Source organism: Cetorhinus maximus, chromosome 24 (assembly GCF_964194155.1).
Source record: "Cetorhinus maximus chromosome 24, sCetMax3.hap1.1, whole genome shotgun sequence".
Taxonomy (NCBI): domain Eukaryota; kingdom Metazoa; phylum Chordata; class Chondrichthyes; order Lamniformes; family Cetorhinidae; genus Cetorhinus; species Cetorhinus maximus.
Genome location: NC_135902.1, coordinates 39045511 through 39068363, shown reverse-complemented (window position 1 = coordinate 39068363; position 22853 = coordinate 39045511). Strand labels below are relative to the sequence as shown.

Sequence of the window (22853 nt, the reverse complement as noted above, 5' to 3'; positions counted from 1 at the left end):
CACAAGATTGTTATCCTTTACATAAAAAGATTTTGCCTCAGTTCTTTCTCTTAAGATTCTAATTGTTCATGGTATGTACCCTAATATTGAAGTCTTTGTCATAATGAACAATTTACTGGGCCTAACCTGGTTAATTCCCTTCATAATTTGGAAAATCTGAATTAAATAATCCAAAATACATGTTGAGCAAAAAGTTTTGACGCAAAGCATCAAAGTTAATTCACCAAAAGGAAGAACAAAGTACAGGAGTATTTTTGCCCAAAATCCCTTTGAAACACTCCCAGCAAGGATTATTTTCAGTGATCAGAAATAGGAATCATGTTCGCTTTTCTCCTCCCTAGCCAAGTGACAGCTAAAATACAATGTCTCCACTATTAGCTGGTTGAAAATTGGCTAAGTTAGGAGAGAACAAGAATCAAATCAGTGACCTTCCATGCGTTGGCTAACTAGCTGAAAAGCATTGACCAACTAACAGCAAATAGAGTCGGGATAAATGAGTCATTTTCAGGTTTACACACTAACTAGTGGAATGAGTCTTTTCAGGTTGGTAAACTGTAACTAGTGGAGTGCCACAGGGATCATTGCTGGAGCCTCAACAATTTTCAATTCATATTAATGATTTGGATGAAAGGACCAACTGTAGTGTAGCCAAATTATACAATTGGTTGATTATACAAAGATAGGTGGGAAAGCAAGTTATGAGTAGGGTCCAAAGAGTCTGTAAAAGGATATAATGGGCAAAAATTTGGAAGATATATAAGCTGCCCTTGGTTATTTTGCCCTTCCTGTCACCCCATCCCTCATTCTTTGGCTCTGTATTTGCTTGTGAATCTCTGCCTTCCAGTTCTGGCAGGGGTGAGGGGGAGGAGGCCATCAGCTTGAGACATTGTCTTTGTTTATCTCTCCACAGGTTCTATCTGACCTGCTGCTTATTGCCATCATTTCAGTGCTGTAATGCGGGAATAAAGTACTTGTAGGGCATCAAGGAGGGTGAGTGTTACCTGGACAGTTGTTCCAGGAGGCAGCCACTCTCCTCAGATTAGACAGAACCTTAGGGTTGGTCAGCAGTCAGGGACGGGAGGATGTGGCTGAGAGCCAGGCAGGTAAAGGGAACCATCATGTAGTGATGGAGGAGCCTCAGCCCCCTGACTTTATCCAACAGTTACAAGGTGCTTGCTGCCTGTGTGGATGAGTGAACTGATCATGGCACCATGGAGAAAGATACTATTCAAGTTGGGGGAGCAAAGAGAAATGTGGTAATGCTGGGAGACAGTATAGTCAAGGGGATACTGTTATTTGCAGCTGACTGCGTGGGTCCAGACGGCTGTGTTGGCTGCCTGGTGCCAGGGTTCGGGATATCTGCTCAGGGCTGGAGAGGACTTGGAATGGGAGGGAGAGGATCCAGTGATTGTCTCCCGTTGAGGTACCAATGACATAGGTAAGGTTAAGAAAGAGGTTCTGCATCGACAGTATGAGGATCTAGGCACTAAATTAAAAAACAGAACCTCAAAGGTAATACTCTCTGGATTATTCCCTGAGCCACATACAAATTGGCACAGGATAAATAAAGTTAGAGAGATAAATGCATGGCTCAAAGATTGATGTGGGAGAAATAGGTTTTGATTCATGCGGCATTAGCATCAGTATTGGGGAAAGTGGGCGCTGTACCATTGGGATGGTCTACACTTGAACCATGCTGGAGCCAGTGTTCTAGAGAGTTGTGTAACAAGGGAAGTAGAGAGGGGTTTAAATTAACGAGAGGGCAGAAGGGATCATATAGAGGATGATTGAGTAAATTAAAGGGAAATGACAAGGCAATAGATCAAGGTAGTAATAAAGATAATGATAATCAGAGTATGGCAGGAAGGGACAGTGATTGCAAACTTAAGAGTGTGCCAGCAGATAGGGCCAGAGTTTACAAAATGAGTAAAAACTGAATTAAGGGCTCTGTGTCTGAATGCCCGCAATTTGCAATAAAACAGATGAATTGGCAGCTCACATAGAAATTCATATGTTTGACCCGATAGCCGTGACAGAGACCTGGCTACAAGGAAACCAAAGCTGGGACCTTAATACCAATGGTATGTGACATTCAGGAAGGACAGAAAGCTGGGAAATGGTGGTGGGGTAGCTCTGTTAATTAAAGAGGGCATTAGTACTGTAGTGAGAGATGACCTTAGTTCTGAAGATCAAAACATAGAATCAGTTTGGGTGGAACTAAGAAACAACAAAGGACAGAAAACATTGGTGGGAGTTCTTTATAGGCCATCAAACAGCAGTGGTAATGTAAATCACAGTATAAATTAGGAAATTAGAGGTGTGTGTAACAAGCGTAATAGAGTAATCATGGGGGATTTCAATCTACATAAAAACTGGGTAAACTAATTATTAATGCTGTGGAGATGAATTCTTGGAGTGTATGCAAAATTATTTTCTAGAGCAGTACATTGAGGAACTGAAAGGGTGAGGGCTTGCCCCAGTACTCAAAAACGCCTAGAGTCGGATGCCTTGTTCAAATGAGTGATCTTTGTTATGAGCATGCAAGGAAAAGCACCACTCTCACAAGTAGGGATTCTACCAGTACGTGAGAGCAGTCAATTTATGCAGTTGCAAGAGGTTTACTTGACAAGCTGCTCCTTTAATTACATTGTTTTCCCACCTTACTCTCTCCCCTGATCTCATCTCCCTCTTGATTAGATTATTCATGTGATTCTATGCATCTTCTCCCTGATCTCGTCCACCTCGTGATTAGATTGTTCACATGACTCACTACATCTTGCAAATAAGCTTTTCTCAAGTTTCAGCAGCCTAATTTTTATGCCAAATATCCAATGATCCCCATTCAACAGTATCCCCTTACAGAACCAGCTGGGGAATGGGCTATTTTAGATCTAGTATTGTGATCTAGTAAAGGGAAAATCAACAATTTTGCTGTGAAGGAGCCTTTAGGAAAGACTGATCATAATTTGATAGAATTTGACATTAAGTTTGAAAGTGATGTAGTTCAATCTGAGACTAGAGTCTTAAATCTAAACAAAGGAAACTATGAAGTTATGAGGGGCAAATGGCTATGGTAGATTGGAAAACTATGTTAAAAGGTATGACAGTAGACAGGCAATGGCTAACATTTAAAGAACTAATACATAGTTTACAACAAAAATACATTCCTTTAATGCACAAAACCCCAGCAAGGAAAGTGTTCCAACAATGGCTAATGAAAGAAATCAAGGATTACATTAGATCAAAGGAGAGGCATATAAAGTTGCCCAAAAAAAGATAAGCTTAAGAATTGGGAGCATTTTAGAATTCTGCAAAGCAGAACCAAGAAAAAGATTAAGAAATGGAAAATAGGATATGAGAGTAAACTAGCGAGAAACATAAAGGACTGTAAAAGCTTCTACAGGTACGTAAAAAAAAAAAGATTAACAAAAACAAATGTGGGCACATTACAAGCGGAGTCAGGAGAATTTATAATGGGATAAGGAAATGGCAGAAAAACTAAACAAATACTTTGTGTCTGTCTTCATGGAGGAATATACTAAAAACTGCCCAGAAATAATGGAGAATCAAGGGACTAGTGTAAATGAGGAACAAGATATTAATATTAGGATATTAGTTAAAAAACATACTAGAAAAATCAGCGGGACTTAAAGTAGATAAATCCCCTGGGACCTGATGATCTACATCCCAGGGCGTTGAAAGAAGTGGCTGCAGAGATAGTAGGTGCATTGGTGGTCATCTTTCAACTTCTTTAGACTCTAGAATAGTTCCTGCAGATTGGAAGGTGGCAAATGTAACCCCATGATTTAAGAAAGGAGGGAGAGAGAAAACAGGGAACTATAGACCTGCTAGCCCGACATCAGTAATAGGGAAAATGCTAGAATCTATAATAAAGGATGTGATAACAGGACACTTTGAAAATAATGGTAGGATTGGGCAGTTAACATGGATTTATGAAAGGGAAATCATGTTTCACAAACCCGTTGGAGCTTTTTGAGGATGTAACGAGCAGAATGGATAAGGGGGAACCGGAAAATATGGTATATTTAAATTTTCAGAAAGCTTTTGATAAGATCCCACACAAGAGGTTAGTAAATAAAATTAGAGCACATGGGATTGAGGGTAACATGTTGGCATGGATTGAAAACTGGTTAACGGTCAGAAACCAGAGTAGGAATAATTGGGTCATTTTCAGGTCGGCAGGCTGTGACTATTGGGGTACCGCAAGGATCAATGCTTACCTCCAGCTATTCATAATCTATATCAATGATTTGGATGTGGGGATTAAATATAATATTTCCAAGTTTGCAGATGACACAAAACTAGGTGGAAATGTGAGTTATGAGGAGGATGCAAAGATGCTTCAAGGGGATTTGGAGAAGCTGTGATTGGGCAAAAAGTTGGCAGATAGAATACAAAGTGGAGAAATGAGGGGTTATCTACTTTGGTAGGAAAAACAGAAATACAGATTATTTCTTGAATGGTGAGAGGCTGGGCAGTGTTGAACTTCAAAGGGACTTGGGTGTCCTTGTTCATGAGTCACTGAAAGCTAACATACAGGTACAGCAAGCAGTTAAGGCAGCAAATCATATGTTGACCTTCATTACAAGAGGAATTGAGTATAGGAGTAAAGATATCTTACTGCAATCATATGGAGCCTTGGTGAGACCGCTCCTGGAATATTGTGTGCAGTTTTGGTCTCCTTAATTAAGGAAAGAAATACTTGCCATAGAAGGAGTACAACAAAGGTCCATCAAACTAATTCCTGGGATAGAGGGATTGTCCTATGCGGAAAGATCAAGTAGACTGGACATTTTTTCTCTGGAGTATAGAGGAATGAGAAAGATCTCGTTAAAACATACAACATTCTTAAAGGGCTCGACAGGGTAGATTCAGGAAGGATGTTTGCCCTGGCTGGGGTGGGGGGGGACAGACACAGTATCAGAGTAAAGGGCCAGCCATTTAGGACTGAGACGAGGGGGAATTTCTTCAGTCAGAGGGTGGTGAATCTTTGAAATTCTCTGCTCCAGAGGGCTGTGATGGTTCAGTCATTGAGTATGTTCAAGACTGAGATTGATAGATTTCTACATATTAAAAACATCAAGGGATACTGGGATAGTGCAGAAAAATGGTGTTGAAGTAGATCAGCCATGATCTCATTGAATGATGGCGAGGGCTTGAAGGGCTGAATGGCCTACTCCTATTATGTTCTTATGGGTTTGTAATTTTAATATTTTATTTCAACATTCCTTTTAATATCCCTTCTGCCACTCCCAATACCTGAATTTTATTTTTATTACTCCATGATTGTTACATATTTCCATATTTTTAACCTTATTACTTAGCCTATAGGTGAATATTTTGATGCAAATTACACTATAATTCAGCCTTTGGGTTGTGAACATGTTCCTTGAATAAAATACCATTATTATTAGTATGTGGGAAAATGTGGGCTTGTCCACTTTGGTGGGAATAATAGAAAAACAGAATATTATTTAAGTGGAGAGAGACTGCAGAATGCGGCATTCCAGAGGGATCTAACTCAGGGCGGTGTGAATCTTTGAAATCTCTACCCCAGAGGATTGTGGATGCTCCATCATTGAATATATTTAAGGCTGAGATAGATATTTTTGGTCTCTCAAGGAATCAAAGGATATGGAGAGCAGGCAGGAAAGTGGAGTTGAAGCAAAGTATCAGCCATGATGGTATTGAATAGTGGAGAAGGCTCAGTGAGCCGTATGGGCCACTCCTGCTCCTATTTCTTATGTATAGCTCCATGTCACATCACAAAATATATTTAGCCACTAAATTTAACATTTAATTTTCCAATTTTGTTTCATTAATCAGAATACAAAATGTATTCAATTTAATTCACTAGTGACAGAACTACAATTTAAAGGTCTTCCTTATAGAAACCATGTCTGTAAGTTCATTGAATTGTTCAGTTGAATAACATTAACTTCAAGTTGTCCCAAACTGTTGAACCTATTTTTAAACCAATACTGTATTTTCATCTCAAAGTGCTATTCCCATCTCTCAAATCACCATTAAACTCTTCACACTGTCCCACTTCTACCATAAGCAAGGTGTCAGCTGTGGCTCAGTTCATAGCACCCTGGCCTTTGAATCAGAGGGTTGTGGGTTCATGTCCCACTCCTGGAAACCAAGAACTGTGATTGTACTCGAAAGAGTTGCAATCTGTGACTGTTGATAACTCGAAAGAGTTTCTACCATAAGCATTGTCCTGCCAAAGTTTACAGTTACCACAGGGCAGTGGGGGACAGGATGAATCCCAAAAACAGTCCATCTTGTAGCCTGACAATATTTCTTAAAACTGTAGTTTGTGTTACAGATCTAAAATTCTGTAGCTTTTGACTATGTCATTGGTTCTTGCTGTGGATCACTGGGGAAAAAAAATCCGAAGTGTGGTACAGTAATAAGTGCTGAGTTCACCTTTGCTCTTAGTTATTGCTAATACAACATTAACTTTATGTTGTACAGGTTGTGAGTGCAATATGAGAGTTCATTTCCTTCCTGTCAGTGGGTCCATGTATAAAAACAGGCAAATTCACTCATATCTCACTAAAAGCAGAATAAAGGATATTAGCTGATCCAGCCAAAACTCAATGTGCTGATAAACTGGGATGTTTACAGAAAAAAAATCTTAGGTGCAAAATGAGGGCTCTTGCAGAGTAAACAATGTGCCGTTAATATTTTTTCCTATTGTGATCCTGTATTTTAATAAAAATTAAAGTTCAGGCATTTTATGTCATATGAACAGAATACATCCATAATAAACAAAACTATATAGTAAAATACTATGTGCTGGGTAAACAATGCAATGTTGTGCTGCTGCACCAGTACTGGCTACTAATTTTGCCTGTGCTCTCTCTGAGGAAGGCATGATACTTAAGTCATTGCTTGTGAATACATGGTAGGAGCATCACTCATTGTGCTCATTCTGTTCCAAGACACTGCATGTTTTGTTGTGAGAATAATACATAAAAGAGTTCTGTGACTCACTTGGCAGAATATTGAGGCTGAAGGAATAGTACAGCCTAATTCCTCTATGTACAAACCTTGGGTTCTCATCACAGCCTAGAGTTCTTCCCAATTTTCTTCCTTTATGCTGTCTTGAGGGTACATGTTCATGTAAGAGTACTGGTCCACACGTCAGCATTTCTCCAATGGCTTGGTAAATAATCCACTCTCTAATGTGCAAGTTCGATAGTGAAATTTGGCAAGCTATTCAATAATTAACATCAGTAGAGTCTGATCTTGTCCTCAAGAGGCAAGATAGAAATTCTAGACAGGATAAAAGTACTCAACAAAAATTACCATGGATGGGTGGTATTTATGTCAATGTTGAGACACCAGGGATTCATGAAGCGCTAACAATTATTATGTGGGAGCCACTGGGAAGGTACCAAAAGATCAGAACGTTTTCAGCAGTTTTAAAATGGATTGCAAAAAAAAGGGCAACAATTTGCCCACAGATCTTCACTTGTGTGTAAATGAACAGCATCCTTCTGGATTAAGCACAAGGAACTTCTATACAAAAATAACCTTGTTAACAGCAATCAACATGGATTCAGAAGGCAAACATTCTGTCTGACCAACCACTTTGAAATTACAATTCAAGTGGAGAGTGGAAGCCCTATTACGTTACATATCTACATTTCCAAAAGACATCTGACAAAATTCCTTAAGTATAGGTATTAATTAAACTAAAATCCAGAGTAAATCTGAGGAGGAGAAATTGGCCAGAGTTGAAAATGTTGGGTACTCATTAGGAAGTTAGTTACATCAAGGTAGTTGGGAGGTACTGAATAAATTCCACAGGGTAGAAGTTGTGACTTTCTAATTTATATCAATGACAGATTTAGAAATTGAATATAAATTGGCTAAATTTGTAAATGGCGCCTAACTAAAAGACCACTCTAATTACAAATTGAGTTATTTTTTAAATGCCTTCATGAAATGTGGGAATCACTGACAATGTTGACATTCATTGCTCAGTCCTTATTACCCTTGAGGAGGTGGTGGTGAGCCTCCTTCTTGAACCACTGCAGTCAGTGTGAAGGTGCTACAGTGCTATTAGGTACGGAGTTCCAGGGTTTTGATTCAGTGACAAAGGAGGAACAGCAACATAGAAAGGTGCATTTCTTGAAGGGGAGCTTGTAGGTGGGATACAGTGTTCCAATATTGTGGGAAATTTATTAGAGTTCTTTGAGGATGCAACAGGGTGGATAAAGCAGAACCAGTAGATGTAGTGTATTTGGATTTCTAAAAGGCATTTGATAATGTGCCACATAAAAGGTTATGACACAAGAGCATATAGTGTTGGGAGTGATATATTAGCATGGATAGAGGGCTGGCTAACAGGAAACAGTTGGGATAAATGGGTTGTTTTCAGGTTGGTAAACTGTAACTAACTAAAGTGCCGCAGGGATCAATGATGGAGCCTCAACTATTTACACTCCAACTGTAATGTAGCCAAATTTGTTAATAATAGATAGGTAGGAAAGCAAGTTAAACAGAGGATATAAAGAGTCTGCAAAGGGATATAGGTAGGTTAACTGAGTGGGCAAAAAAACTAGCAAATAAAGTATAATTTGGGAAAATATGAGGCTGTTCACCTTGGCAGGAATAGAAAAGCAGAGTATTATTTAAGTGGGGAGAGACTGCAGAATGCTCCTGCACAGAGGGACCCCCCAGGTGTCCTTTTACATGAATCTCAAAGTCAGCATGCAGGTACATCAAGTAATTAAGGAGGCAAACAGAATGTTGGCCTTTATTGGTAAGGGGGATGGAGCATAAAAGTAGGGAAGTCTTGCTACAACTGTACAGGGCATTGGTGATACCGTATCTGGAGTACCATGTACAGTTTTGCTCTGCTTATTAAGGCAGGACATACTTGCATTGGAGGCAGTTCAGAGAAGATCCACTGGGTTGGGACTAAGGAGTCGTCTTATAAGGAAATGTTGGGCCTATACTCATTGGAGTTTAGAAGAATCAGAGGTGATCATATTGAAACGTAAGATTCCAAGGGCTGAAAGGATGTTTCCCCTCATGGGATAATCTAGAACTAGGGGAGGCACAGTTTCAAAATAAAGGGTCTCCCCATTTAAGGAGGGGGAGGAATTTCTTCTTTCAGGGGTCTTTGGTTTGGAATTCTCTTTCCCAGCGAGCAGTGGAGACTGGGTCATTGAATATATTCAAGGTTGAGTTAGACAGATTTTTGATTGACAAGACAGTCAAAGGTTATTGGGGGCAGACAGAAAAGTGGAGTTAAGGCCACAATCAGATCAGTCATGATCTTATTGACTGGCGGATATTCATGAAAATGGTCCCAGGGATGAGGAACTTGTTACATTGATAGATTGGAGAAGTTGGGAGTCAATTAAACACAGAGATAAAAACAAAAAACTACTGCGGATGCTGGAAATCCAAAACAGAATTACCTGGAAAATTGAAGGGTCATGTGGACTCGAAACGTCAACTCTTTTCTTCTCCACCGATGCTGCCAGACCTGCTGAGTTTTTCCAGGTAATTCTGTTCTGTTTTGGAGAAGTTGGGGCTGTTTTCCTTGGAGAAAAGGTTGAGAGGAGATTTGATAGAGGCAAATTCATGAGGGTTCTGTACAGGGCAGACAGGGAAAAACTATTCCCATCAGTGAAAGAATCGAGAACCAGAGGGCACAGATTTAGGGTAATTGGCAAAAGCAATGGCGACACAAGGAAACATTTTTTTACGTAGTGAGTGATTAGGATCTGGAATGCACTGCCTAAGGCATTCAAGGGGGAATTGCATTGTTATCTGAAAAGGATGAATGTGTAGGGCTACAGGGAGAAGGTTGGGGAGTGGCACTAGGTAAATTGCTCTTAAGGAGAGCCGACACAGAAACAGGCCAAATGGCTTCCTTCTGTGCTGTAACAATTCCGATATGCCTCCTGCTCATGTCCCATATGGTGGAGGTTACAGGTTTTGGGAGATCCTGTAAAAAGATGTTGTAGCAAGTTGCTGCAGTGCATCTTGTAGATAATAGACACCACCGCCATGTTTGCACTGGTGGTGGAGGGAGTGAAAGATTGAGGCGGTGGCTAGGGTACAGATCATGCTTTGTCCATGCTTCTGAGTGTGGTTGGGAGAACCCTTCACACTTCTGACTTACGCCTTGTAGGAAATGAAAAAGCTTTGGCAAGTCAATTGGTGAGTCACTCGCCACAAAATCCCTCCCTCTGACTTTTGTAGCTACTGTAATTTTAAGGCTGGCCCGGTCAAGTTTCTGGTCAACGGTGACCCTTAAGTTATTAATAGAGGGGGGATTTAATGATGGGGATGTTATTGAATGTCAAAGGGAGGTGCTCTGGATGTATGAGAAATGGGCCAAATGGCTTTTTCAATGCCTAATTATTGTGACTTTAGTTAACAATCAAGGACAGCCTTATATTGATACCAAAGAAAAAGCTCAATTAGGATTAGTTCCTTTTGAACTCAACATGGTTTCCAATGGAAATCATGATCGATCAAACAATATACAGAGGCCTTCCCTTCTCTCCATCTCGACACACACTAGTATAAGCGACCTTATGCTGTGAAATACATGCACCCATACAAAACCACAAGACGATCAGAAGTTGTAAATGTGTTTAATACACGTCAGTAAATTTATACAAGGCATTATTGGCTGCAAAGACACTTTCTGCATTGTATGTACAGAGCAATATACAAATACAGTATAATGGGAACAGCATCACTATTAGTAACTAAAGCATTAAACCAAAACAAGCAAAATACTCTCAGCTTTCCAATCTGAATAATTTACTGTCATTTCTGAACAAAAGAAAATATACAACAAAGTAAAAGCAAAATGATGTGAAGGATTCAGTCCATTTCCCCCAAATCCATGAAGATGCGTTTATATAAAACCACAACAATTTTCCTATACAATACTTTTAAATGAACAGTTAAAATGATACTTTTAGCTAAAGCACTGTTTAACTAGTTTTGCTGCTTTTTAACCATGATTGTTGAACTAATCCCTGTGCCAAGAGCAGATTTTCCACAAATTCAATGCTGTTGCTCGAAATATTTTCAATTCAAGTAATGCCACTGAAATTATCAAGGGATAGATAAGAATTCAACTCAACTAATGGAGTCTATTGTACAGGCGGTTGTAAAAATGTGCATGCTTCTAAAATTTAATAAATTTTAATAATTTAATTTAAAATCTAATAAATTTTATACACAAAGCAGTATGACCATGGGCACACATCAAAACGTACAGAAAGCCTATGAATTTTTCCAGTCGGAGTCACAACTGAAAAACATGGTGTGATCGCTTTATCCCAGACATTATACATCATATTTGAACCATTTCAATTAATTCATACCAAATTTTAATTGAATACTACACCAATTGTGCTTCAAAGACATTAATGGATGAAGATATGAATTACAAGACACACTAGAAATTAAAATTATAAGGGCTTTTATAACTGGGGAAATTGCCAGATATGGGAATGCAGACCTAGTTATAAAGGGCTGTAGCCAAATAAATGCTCTTTTAGGGGCTAAAACAAAAAAATGTACTTAAACTTCCTCTGCTTATCTTATCGTTCCTGTCAATCTAGATGATTTTTTCCAGCTATTTTAATGGGTGCTGTTAAGTATGTAAAATTCAGGTAGTTTCTGGTACTATGAGAGGCCAATACAGTGTTTTAAACCATTAAGTTTGGCAATATACAAGCAATGCACATTTTAAGGTAAGGCGTTTCTCATCAAGGCAATGCAATCTTTCCCTCCAACGCAACCAAGAATTCAGATCCCAGTTTACTGACTAACAGAATACCAAGGGACTAAGCAGATGTCTTAAAATAAAACCTTTTTCATACAGAGTAACATATATATTGAATACTTCTAGTTATCTATACCATCTCATTTACAAAACACATTTAAGTATGGAGGAACCTCCCTTGTGTGTCCTGAATTAAGGCACTATCTGGTGTAGCATTAAATCAGAGGCTTAAAGGTCCCAGGTTTCACTCTCAGTCTGTGCTGAGGTATTTGATCTCAGCTGGGGGCTTCATAATTGACTAAAAAAGGAAGAAAAAAAAGCCTATGTATCCATGACTGAGGACTAACTTGTGACTTTTGCTGGAAATTGCACATCATGTGATGACAGGAATAAGTTTGAACTGTGATGCTGTCATGGTTGACTAGCCTATTCAAATCAACAGATGCAAAATGGTTACTTAGCAAGAATGAGGTTTCCAGCATTCAGAAAAACACAAAACAAAACACGACGATTCTGGAAGTCTGAAATAAGAACAGAAAATCCTGGAAACACTGAGTTAGACAGCCATTGTAGAAGAGAAACAGAGTTAATGTTTGAGGTTGATGACATTTTGCCAGAAAGATTCTAACAAAAGATCACCAAATTGAAACATTCCACAGTTTCTCTCTCCACATATGCTGTCTGATCACTAGGTTATCCAGCATTTCTGTTTTTTATTTAGAAAAATACACATCCTAGCATCTATCAGTGTCAAGACAGGAGATACAATTGTGGGGAGGGGAGAGAGAAACAAAAGACAGAGATTAAACAATAGGCCCTTTAGCTATCAAGTTGCATCTTTTTTGCAGTTTTTTTTATTCTTCTTACCAATTTCAGTGCAGGAAAAAATGAGAATGCCAATTAAAGAGATTAAAATTTCCTTGACAATTCAATAGTTGAATGCATGAATTTTACAAACCAAGCGATCATAACCCTGGAACCACATTCCAGGAACACTAGAGTGTGCAATCTGGTTTAGCCAGGGTGACACTATAGAATAGTCCGCAACATATTTATGCTCACACACGTGTGATCATTAAGGCAGGGTGCCAGAGGGCTGTTGGCATCCATGAAATAGTACCTCAACAAAAGTCAGTACCTTCAGAAGAGAAAATCTAAAACACAGGAAAAAAATTCTACAGATGAACAGACTACCATTTCATTGAATGAAACATAGCAACAGTCGCAAACTGAGCATCGCCCATGCACAAGTTTCAGCAGCTTCATATGCAACTTATACATTAACCTGCAAACAAACATATACAAGTATTCTCATGTGTTGCCATCTTGGATTTTTCAAAATGGCACCACTTGTAGGTCAGAATTCCATTCTAGAGGGACATTATAACTTATGAACTCATCCAAACCTGATTCGTTATCTCAAGGCAAGGTAAACAGATACTTGCACAGCTCAATTTCTGCTGCACTTCATGCACATTTTTTGCAGGGGTGGGGGGGGGGGGGGCATTTTTGGGTCAGACTTTAGCTTATAGACATGAGTGCTCTTTTAAGGCACAACAGGATGCTGCATGCAGATTTAGGAACTGATATCATTTTGCATTCATCTGTTGTGACTTATGAAATTAAACTTTTACGTAAGTCGTTTGTTTGGGTTGTCCTTGACAAGGTGCAATATTTCTACTTTAATGTCTGTAAAATCACCCTGCAACCCAAATGATCTGATAATCTTCTCAAGGTCGTTCAAACTCGAGTGACATTAGCATTTCCATAGATGAAGTAAAATCTATGATATAGCCCTTGACAAAGTAATTGTTTAAAATATAATTCTGATATTTCTATATTACAGTACTCACTGGCTGTAGATTCCACAATGTTTTCATTGTTTCATCCAAGAAGTTTTCACTGAAAGCAACTTGTACAGTATAGATGCAACATTTCTAAAGATGGTGTTCTCAACCTATACAGAAGTCTACTGAACCTGTTTCTGTAGTTGCTTTATTACAGACTTGTAGACATAGGTTTGTGTATACACAAATACAGGTGAATTTGCTACTGCTAGTTTATTAAAATGCTAATGGTACTTTGCAATACTGCAGTTAATATATTGGCCTTGCACCACTAAAGATAGAAAAGAATAAACTAAAAGTTCAATTTGGAATAAAATAAAAAAGTAAAAGCACTAGATTATACAGCAAGCAACTGAGCTTGTTGGTTTAACCCAGTGCTGGTAAAGAAGACAAAAGCATAAATACTGCAGATACTAGAATTCTGAAATAAAAACAGAAAATGCTGGAAATGCTCGGCAGGTCAGGCACAAGGAACTTAATGTCACTGGCCCACAAATGCTGCCTAACCTGCCGAGTATTTCCAGCATTTTCTGTTTTTATTTCTGTCGATCAGAATCAGCTTTCTGAAAATAACTATAAACACAATTAGATGTTATATTTAAGATTGTTGTGGTTTATATATATTTCTATATATATTGCAATGTACTGGTATAGTAAGATGAGAAAATTAATTTTCTAACCCTTCTAACTTCTCAAGTTTGCTGGAAAAGTGCATTTCATTAATCACTGCATGCAAATACAACAGGAACCTATACAAATAAGCCAAATAATAGAGAACACTCCCAAACAAAATTTCGTTTGATTTGTATAAAATGACAGTGAAGTAAGTCCACATGGAAGTGGCTAAAGTAGGATACCATCTAGTTACAATCTAGATAAAACTGAGATGGCAAAACAGTTAAATAAATGCTGCTCACTTGTTGATCATCAGTACTTGAACAGAAAAGGAACAGAGGTCTCGGAACAAGAAATAGAAAGCAAATGGAAAAACAAAGAAGAGTATACAACATGCTGCAAAGGAAATATTACTAAAACAGAAAAGACAAGTGGATTACAGATGAGATACTAGCACGAAGATAGAAATGGACCAGAATTGGAGCTAGAAAAGGAAAATAAAACACACCTGAATATGAAGAAATTGAAAAGAAAATAAAGAATGCATGCAGGCAGGCTAAAGAGAAATAGCATAATGAGATGCGTGAAGTATTGGAGCTGGAAAGAAATCACAAAATTGAGTGTGATGCACCAGGTGAAATCTTTGACAGATAGAAAGGGATAACAACAGATTGTGAGTGCATAAAAGACAAAGATGGTAAAATATTGTTTGAAAGGGATGGAGTAACAAATAGATGGATAGAATATAAGTGAACTGTATGATTGTCCAAATTGAGGGAATCCTCAAGATACAGAGGCAAATGAAAGATGAAACATTATAGTAGAGGTAAAAAATGCTTTGAAATTGATGAGTACAGGAAAAGCTCCTGGCATAGATGAATTAACAGCAAAACATCTAAAAGTCATTGGAGAAACAGAATTAGAAGTGATAAAAGAAATTTGTGATCAAATATATACCAAAGGATGCACTCCGAGTGACTCAAGATATTCATTATTCATTAAGCTACCTAAGAAACCTAAAGCAATGGAGTGCAATCGTTTTAGATCAAGAAGCTTAATGACTCATCCTACTAAAGTGATCTTGAAAATCGAATAGAAAGAAATAACAACAATTTAGACAGTCTCTAGAAAATGTCTGAATTAATGAAGGGCTCAAAGGAATGATGTAATCAGAAACAGGCTTCCATAATATGTTTTAAATCAATAGTAAATGAAACATCAAGAATACTAGGCACTCCTATTTTCAAAAAGTGAAACATCTGCTGCCCAGTTTCACCATAACATAGAACTAAACATCTATTCTGGGAAGTGAAGGTACAGGACTAAATCTAGTGGTTTCATTAAAAAAAGTGTACTTGTGTGAAAAACAATAGAAGACGAAAATTGGAACGCAAGTGTTGCCTGACTTAATCCTCAATTTCTGGCAAAATCACTTAAAGAACAAACAAGTTGACAGCATTTTTTTGGAAATGAAACACAAAATTCAGCAGAAAGTCCACCAGGAAGTCTCTCTACTTCTGCACTTTGTCAGAAGTCATTAGTTGAGGCTCTTACATGTTTGCAAAGAAAACACAAGGGGGTAAAATGTTTAAGTGTCATGATTCATTCAACAAATTAAGCAGCTGCTAACTGGCTACCATAACAGCTTTACCAGAACCACTTGCTTACAATTTATCACATTACAAAAATTAAAGGACACTCAGCTTTTCTGTCTAAAACCAAATAGTCAATCAAATAATGTGTGTAGAGCTGGAGGAATCCTTTTTGCAGTTTTCACATGGCTAAGCATGACAGCATGCAAGCAGCAGTGCAATGTAATGCACCACACAATGGCACTCAAAAGATAAATTCCTGTACACTGAACAAACATTGATTCTGCTCAGAGGAACATATTTCACAAACTTATGACTACAAGTTCATGTTCAAATGTTTTACATCAGGTAAAGATCAGGAGAAAATTAAAAGAACATTCTTGAGTGCCTTACCTTCACTGCCTCACAAACGAATAGATGATTACACTTTGCGTACCGAAGGGAACAAAGCTTTCAACAGTCAATTTCGTAAAGTTGGTTTGTTGCTGTGGCCTTACCAATAGATAGCACTAGTGTGGAAAGTTGTTTTTCTACAGTGTTAGCACTCCTGAGTAGACAATCTCAACAGAAGGTGCTACAAATGAACACAGCATCCCAGGGTAATGAAAGGGAGAGAAACACCATTACAAATACAGCTGGGTTGGATCCCATTCCTTCAGTGCCCAAAGGTAAACTTAGAGCAGGGGTGTAAGTGTACATGTGACATTGAGAAGAGGATCCAACTCAGCTGCCATGGCCTTACGGTGTTTACTGTTTCTTCAGATTCACATAAAGTGGCCACATGGAGTAAATATCAGAGACACAGTGGCCCAACACAAGCCCTTAAAAGGTGAGAGAAAAAGGAATGTATATTATGTTAGAACATGCATAATTCTAGATTCTTAAGAAAAGCTACAGATAATTCAGTATTTTAACACACGTTATTTGTTCAATTTAAGGATTGCTGTAATTGGTTAATGGCACAAGTGATAACTTAAGGTAGCTCGAGCATGTGGTTATTTTGTGATGTCTCAAGATCGGACCAGATGAGAACCTACTTTCCAGTCTCTTTCCACGCATCTGTAGTAATTAGTGGAAAATTAAGGCTCCTGCATTCTTGTCAGCATAAAATTTCTGCATAGTAGGCACAGTATATTTAGCAAGATATTGTAGAATGCAGTTTGATAATCATATAGACTGTGGTACAGTTACTCCAGTCTCAACAGCCGAATACTTCACAGTACATTATATTAACTTCTGTAGACTATGCCATAACAAGGTATTTTAAAGTAGGAGATACAGCAAAGGTTTCCTTCAGGACGTGGTTCTTCCCAAACCTTTTTCTTCACACAGTCACTTAGGGCATTAATGAACTTATATTGCTTTTTTTCAATGACCAAAACATTTAATAAAATTCTGGAAATACTGCATTAATTCTGTCTTGATAAAGGCTTGGAAGCAATGGCAGAGTTTAACAGACCAATAATAAATTTTGCCTCCAGTTTGTATGAACTTTGTTAACAGACAATTGCAAAATATTTTTCCAAAAAAGGAGCTACGGGATTCATTTAGGTGCTGGTGCACACAAATCAGCCATAGGTTTTCTCTTTGCTTCTCATCACAGGACTCCAAATAACTGCAAATTCTGATACAAAAGCAAAAATACTGATGTTGGAAATCTGAAATAAAAACAAATTCTGGAAAGACTTAGCAGGTCAGGCAGCAATTGTGGAGAGAGGAACAGAGTTAATGTTTCAGATTGATGACCTTTCACCAGAAAGGCCATCAGCTTCAAACATTAACTCCACAGATGCTGTCTGACCTGAGCATTTCCTTGAATTTGCTGTTTTAATTCTATATTCTGAATTTCCATTTCAACTCAGTCCCAGCTAGTCTTAGAAATTACCTGCCAAACTGGAGGCTTAGCATCACTGAATTGGATGGTAACCTTTGACTGAAGCCACTGACAGACAAAACCTGGGTGGAACTGGCTGCATAGATTGGCATATGCTATAGTAACAAATATTATGCATCAAGTTTGGATAGAAATCAACATTAAACATGACATAAGAACATTTTAAAAATATTTGTAAATTTATAAAACTATTCAAACAGAGGTCATTAAGCAACACATTACTATATAACTGTGGCAAGCCTGTTATTTAACAAAGACAGGTAATCGTGTAAAGGCGTGGCACTGAAGGTACACCAGGATTAGAATTTACCACTGTCTGACAGCCCCAATATTAATAGAGGTAAACGTTTAAATAAATGCATTACTGCTGAAATAGATTAAATCAGCACAACAGTTGTTTGAACGAATGCTGCAATTCAGAAACCCACAATTGTGGTGTGGGTCTGGTTCTTTGTAATTTACAATTATCATTTAAAGGTTTCACATGCTAAACCCAATATTACAATTCCTAACTTGTAAGAAAAGTTAAAAAGAGAATGCTTTGCACTTTACATTGTACAATGCTAGATTTAGTCAGGCTTCTGTTAGTAATTATTGACCAACTGAAAAGGGGTTTGCAGATACACTAGTGAATTCTAAACCTGAATTCAAACAGGACGTATTTAAAACCAATTATAAAAGTACAACTGTTTAAAAAGCAAGTATCTTATCCATGATCAGCACTGCAAAAATGTATTTTGACATGTTGCAGTTTTTTTAAGAATGTGGAAGCTAACTTATGAACATACGAAATACACTTCATCTTTCAAGAAAGGCAATATTAATCAGATTGCATTATAAATTTAGGAATCATGTTATTACTATTTTAAATAAACAGCAGGGTTATTTCAGCCATAGAGTAATATTAAATCCCTCAGTACCAAGGCAATTTTCTCAGCTACAATTTACATTGAAGAGCTCCTGGGTTCAATTATAATATTGATATTACACTGTAAATTGTATCAGTTTACTGGTGCTTTTACCAAAGTGTGATCCACAGGCCACATACACAGCTTTTAATCACGCTTTAATAAAAGTTTAGTTGAAGTAAGATGCTTTCATAGAGGAGCCAATGAACACAAGTCATGTTTTAGTAACTTTATAGTAGCACTATATAATAGGTCAGAATATTGGTTTACTACTATAGGTTAGAATCTGACAGGCGGTAAGGCATGTTGTACCTGCACTATTCAATCAAAAGAGTAACTTTTACATTAGGCCACAGACTCCCAAATAATTATGAAGCAATTCTGTGAAATTTGGCATTTATGTACAATTTTGATAAAATACTATGTAAACATTGTAAATGTTATGCAAATACTGTATTAGTTCTGTAAAACTTCCATTAGGGAGAGGTTTCACACACTAAATCCAATATTAACAACCCTAACTTGTACAAATTGTGACTGCTTCACATTTCACTAGGTTATATATGTACCACTCTTTGACTACTGCACCTATCAGTAGCAAACCAAATAGCAATATTTTTAACATTTGAGAAGATTTTGAAAACAATTTGAATGTGACGAAAGTAAATTTCACTCCCAAAGGGACTCTTTATGGCCAAAATGTTGTTAGCTTGCTTCCATAATAGTCAAACTTTTTTTTGAATAAATAATGACTTTTGCTTTGTAATAGCCCTTTTTGTTGGGGAGGGTGGGGGTTAAGAGGGAGAGAACAGGTATTAACAAGACACAATCCCCACACTGAACACCGCAGCTTTGCATTTGAATTTTTCACATATCTTCATTTTCGAAGAAACAAAATCGTAAACCATGTCAGGTTGTTGAAGTGTACTCTGGATTAGAATACCCTCAGCAAAACCCAACTTGGAGCAAAAGCAATTGAAAGGCCAAAGTCTGGAAAATAAATTTGGCATTCTTCGGTTAAGCAGTTTAAAGCAGCTGCCTCAAGTTTTTGAAGGAATTGTAACCATAATCACTCTGGTATAAGCTGGTCAGTGCCAGATGTTAAAAGTAACTAAATAAATGGACGTCACTGGAGCATCAGCTGCTTAAGGTTATCATGGAGGATAGTGTCCTTGACATCACGGAAGACCAGGCGAATGTTTTCGGTATTAATGGCGGTGGTGAAGTGATGGTAGAGTGGTTTGTGCTGCTGGTCTCGACGTTTGTCACGAAAGCACTGCACCAGGAACTGTTGGACATCTGAGAGCTCATGGGGGTTTCCCTCATAGTGAGAAAAGTAGTCCTTGATGCTAACAGTTCTAACCTTCTCCTCCAACAAGTCCGTCTTGTTAAGGAAAAGAATGATAGAGACATTGCTAAAGACCCTGTTGTTGACTATCGTTTCGAAGATGTTTAGGGACTCACTCAGACGATTCGTTTGCCGGTCCTCCATGAGCACCTGGTCAAACTCGCTTGATGACACCAGGAACAGAATGGAAGTCACCCCATCAAAGCACTCAAACCAACGCCTTCGTTCCGACCTTTGTCCACCCACGTCCACCATCTTGAAGGGCACATTTTTTATTTCAAAGTCGTATTCATGTATTCCCTTAGTGGGTCTTCGTGCTAGTAGAATGTCCTGTTGTGTTGGAAGATATTCCTAAAGAAGAAAACAGAGTTGAATTAATATATTGGGTCCAGATGGTACAGTTTTAGACAGAATCTAACTAATTACTGTACAAACACATTGCATGCCTGGATATAGCATAACTATTATTGCAATTTGCAGCTTACATTGAAAAATAAAAGAATCCATTTTATGTCATACCACAGTTCCTGTTTAATGAACACAGCCCATAAATAGATCATAAAACATATAATATTCTTACAACACTGGGAATTTTTAGGTTTCCTGTATTGCATGAACTTCAACTCCTGCACCAATTTTTTGTTAAAAGCAGCTGCACCAGTTTTACTTTCTAAAAAAAAAAAATTGCTGGTAACAGTAGATCTGTATAGAAAGAGCCACAGGCACAGTCCACGTGTTAGTCTGACCATGTCATTCTTCTAACTCTAAGCGTAATCACCAAACCATATACTCTTAAGAAATCTGATGGCAAGGTGAAGAAGTTAATTAATACACTCCACTGCTCAAGGAGAAGAAATAAACTAGCAACTTGGGCCTCACAGAATCAAAAACAATAACTGGCCACAGCTACTTCAAAAGCTGTTGACGGCCATGATTTTTCTTTGGAGGAGGGGAGGGGGAAGGGCAAGGTACAACAGGTAAAACTTTTATTTGTATTACTTTTACTTGGACCTCTCATTTAAAAAAAAGTCAAGCATGAATTCCACGGTAAATCATTTACTAGCTTGATTTTAATATCTAATTATTTATAAAATATCAGTGAAAAATTACGAAAAGCAGAATTCAAGGTCTTCGTGACAGCAATTGGTTAAACAAAGTCTGTTTTATCAGATCCAAAGGGTTCCCCGTTTATTTAGGATTGGTCTACGTCATAACAAGAAAGGATATGCTAATAACAACTCTCAGCAATTAAAAACAATCTTACGTATGAATTAAGCAGTCTCTTTGCCCATCCACAAAGCAACACCGTCGGGTACTTATATCCTCATATTTCAGTTTGAAATTTGGGAGATTGATAACAGTGAGCTTTTATACCATTAATCCATCTTTCTGCTACCAACTTCATACTCATAACATGCTTATGGTGGGTCTACAAAGTCTGTTGCTGAAATAGGCCTTAGCAGGATAAACAGCATAGTGGTATCCAAAATCCAACCCAAAACATTGCCAATATAGAAATGCTTTTTACCTACCTGTCAAAAGACAACTGGTTGCCAGTTAATGGACAATATCACATCAGTGTTTGACAAATATTAAAATGAAGCTATCAATGGGAAAATTGCTGAGTTGCATGTTAAAATAATGCAACACAAGCTTCTACTGGCAGATAACATGACTGCTTCTATGACCTAGACTTTGTAGGATCCTAATCTTAGTGCCACATCATTTACAATTATCTGTAAGGGTTGATTTTGTAGTATCACATTTTATTACACATCTCTAAATTTAACTGCCATGAGTTACAAACAAGCTATTTGATGCAATTACTAATTTTCCATTTACTTCATCATGATGGCAGCTCACCCATTAAAGATGGCAAAGCAACAATGTAAGCTAGGCAACTTTACCAAAACTAAAACACTGCATAACACTAAAATGGCTAATTTTGGTTTCTGCTTCCAGTAGTAACTTTGCTGTAAGAAGCAGCCATTTTTTTTTGGGCCACTGGGAGGTGGGAATGACTAGACAACCTATTGCTTTCTTTAATAAAAGCAAAAAACTGCGGATGCTGGAAATCCAAAACAAAAATAAAAATACCTGGAAAAACTCAGCAGGTCTGGCAGTATCTGTGGAGAGGAACACAGTTAACGTTTCAAGTCCGTATGACTCTTCAACAGAACTATTCCATTCTTTAACTTCCAAAGTTCTACACCTCATCTAGATATAACAGACTTGCATGGATATAGAACTTTCCACAAACTCAGGATGCCCCAAAGCATTTCAGCCAACTTGGCACTTCTGAAGTGTAGTCACTATTGTAATATAGGAAAACACAACAGCCATTTTGCACACATCACGGTTGCATAAAAAGCAATGAGATAAATGACCAGATAATTCGTTCTTGGTAGTTGAGGGATAAATGACTGCCAGGGCACATACTTTATAAAGATTTTAAAAAGTAGCAGTCAATAATCCATCTAAACCAAAACTGCTTTTACATTTACCCCTTGTTTGTTTTTCCTCTACTTGTTCTCAGATGCAGCTGGTAGATGCTCTTGAAAGAAGAGGAGAGAAAGAGAGATAATGCAAGGAGGAATCAGGAATAAAAAAAGGTTCACACCCTCATAAGAAACCTTTCTGAAACGGCTTCACATGCTTTCACAGAGTACGGGAGTTTCACGTGTCTCAAATCCAGCTCTCCAAAAACTGGAGATGTCTGAAAACCAGACATTTTATAGGCTGCCATGTATGAATTTTAATTCTTATTAGATAGGTAAAATAACATACCAGCTTGTATCCCGGCGTGCCAGACTAGTTTTCGGCTTCACACACTGGTCTTTTCCCACACT

General features: G+C 37.9%; 1 protein-coding gene across 1 annotated transcript in view; it reads right to left on the bottom strand.

The window, feature by feature from the left end:
- Nucleotides 1-10636: 10636 nt before the first annotated feature.
- Nucleotides 10637-22853, bottom strand: part of gna13a (guanine nucleotide binding protein (G protein), alpha 13a) — a 62424-nt gene continuing 50207 nt past the window's right edge. The window contains exon 3 of the mRNA XM_078571055.1: nucleotides 10637-20355. Within this exon, the coding sequence (XP_078427181.1) occupies nucleotides 19783-20355 (573 nt within the window). The 3' untranslated portion in view covers nucleotides 10637-19782. The remainder of the gene's footprint in view (nucleotides 20356-22853) is intronic.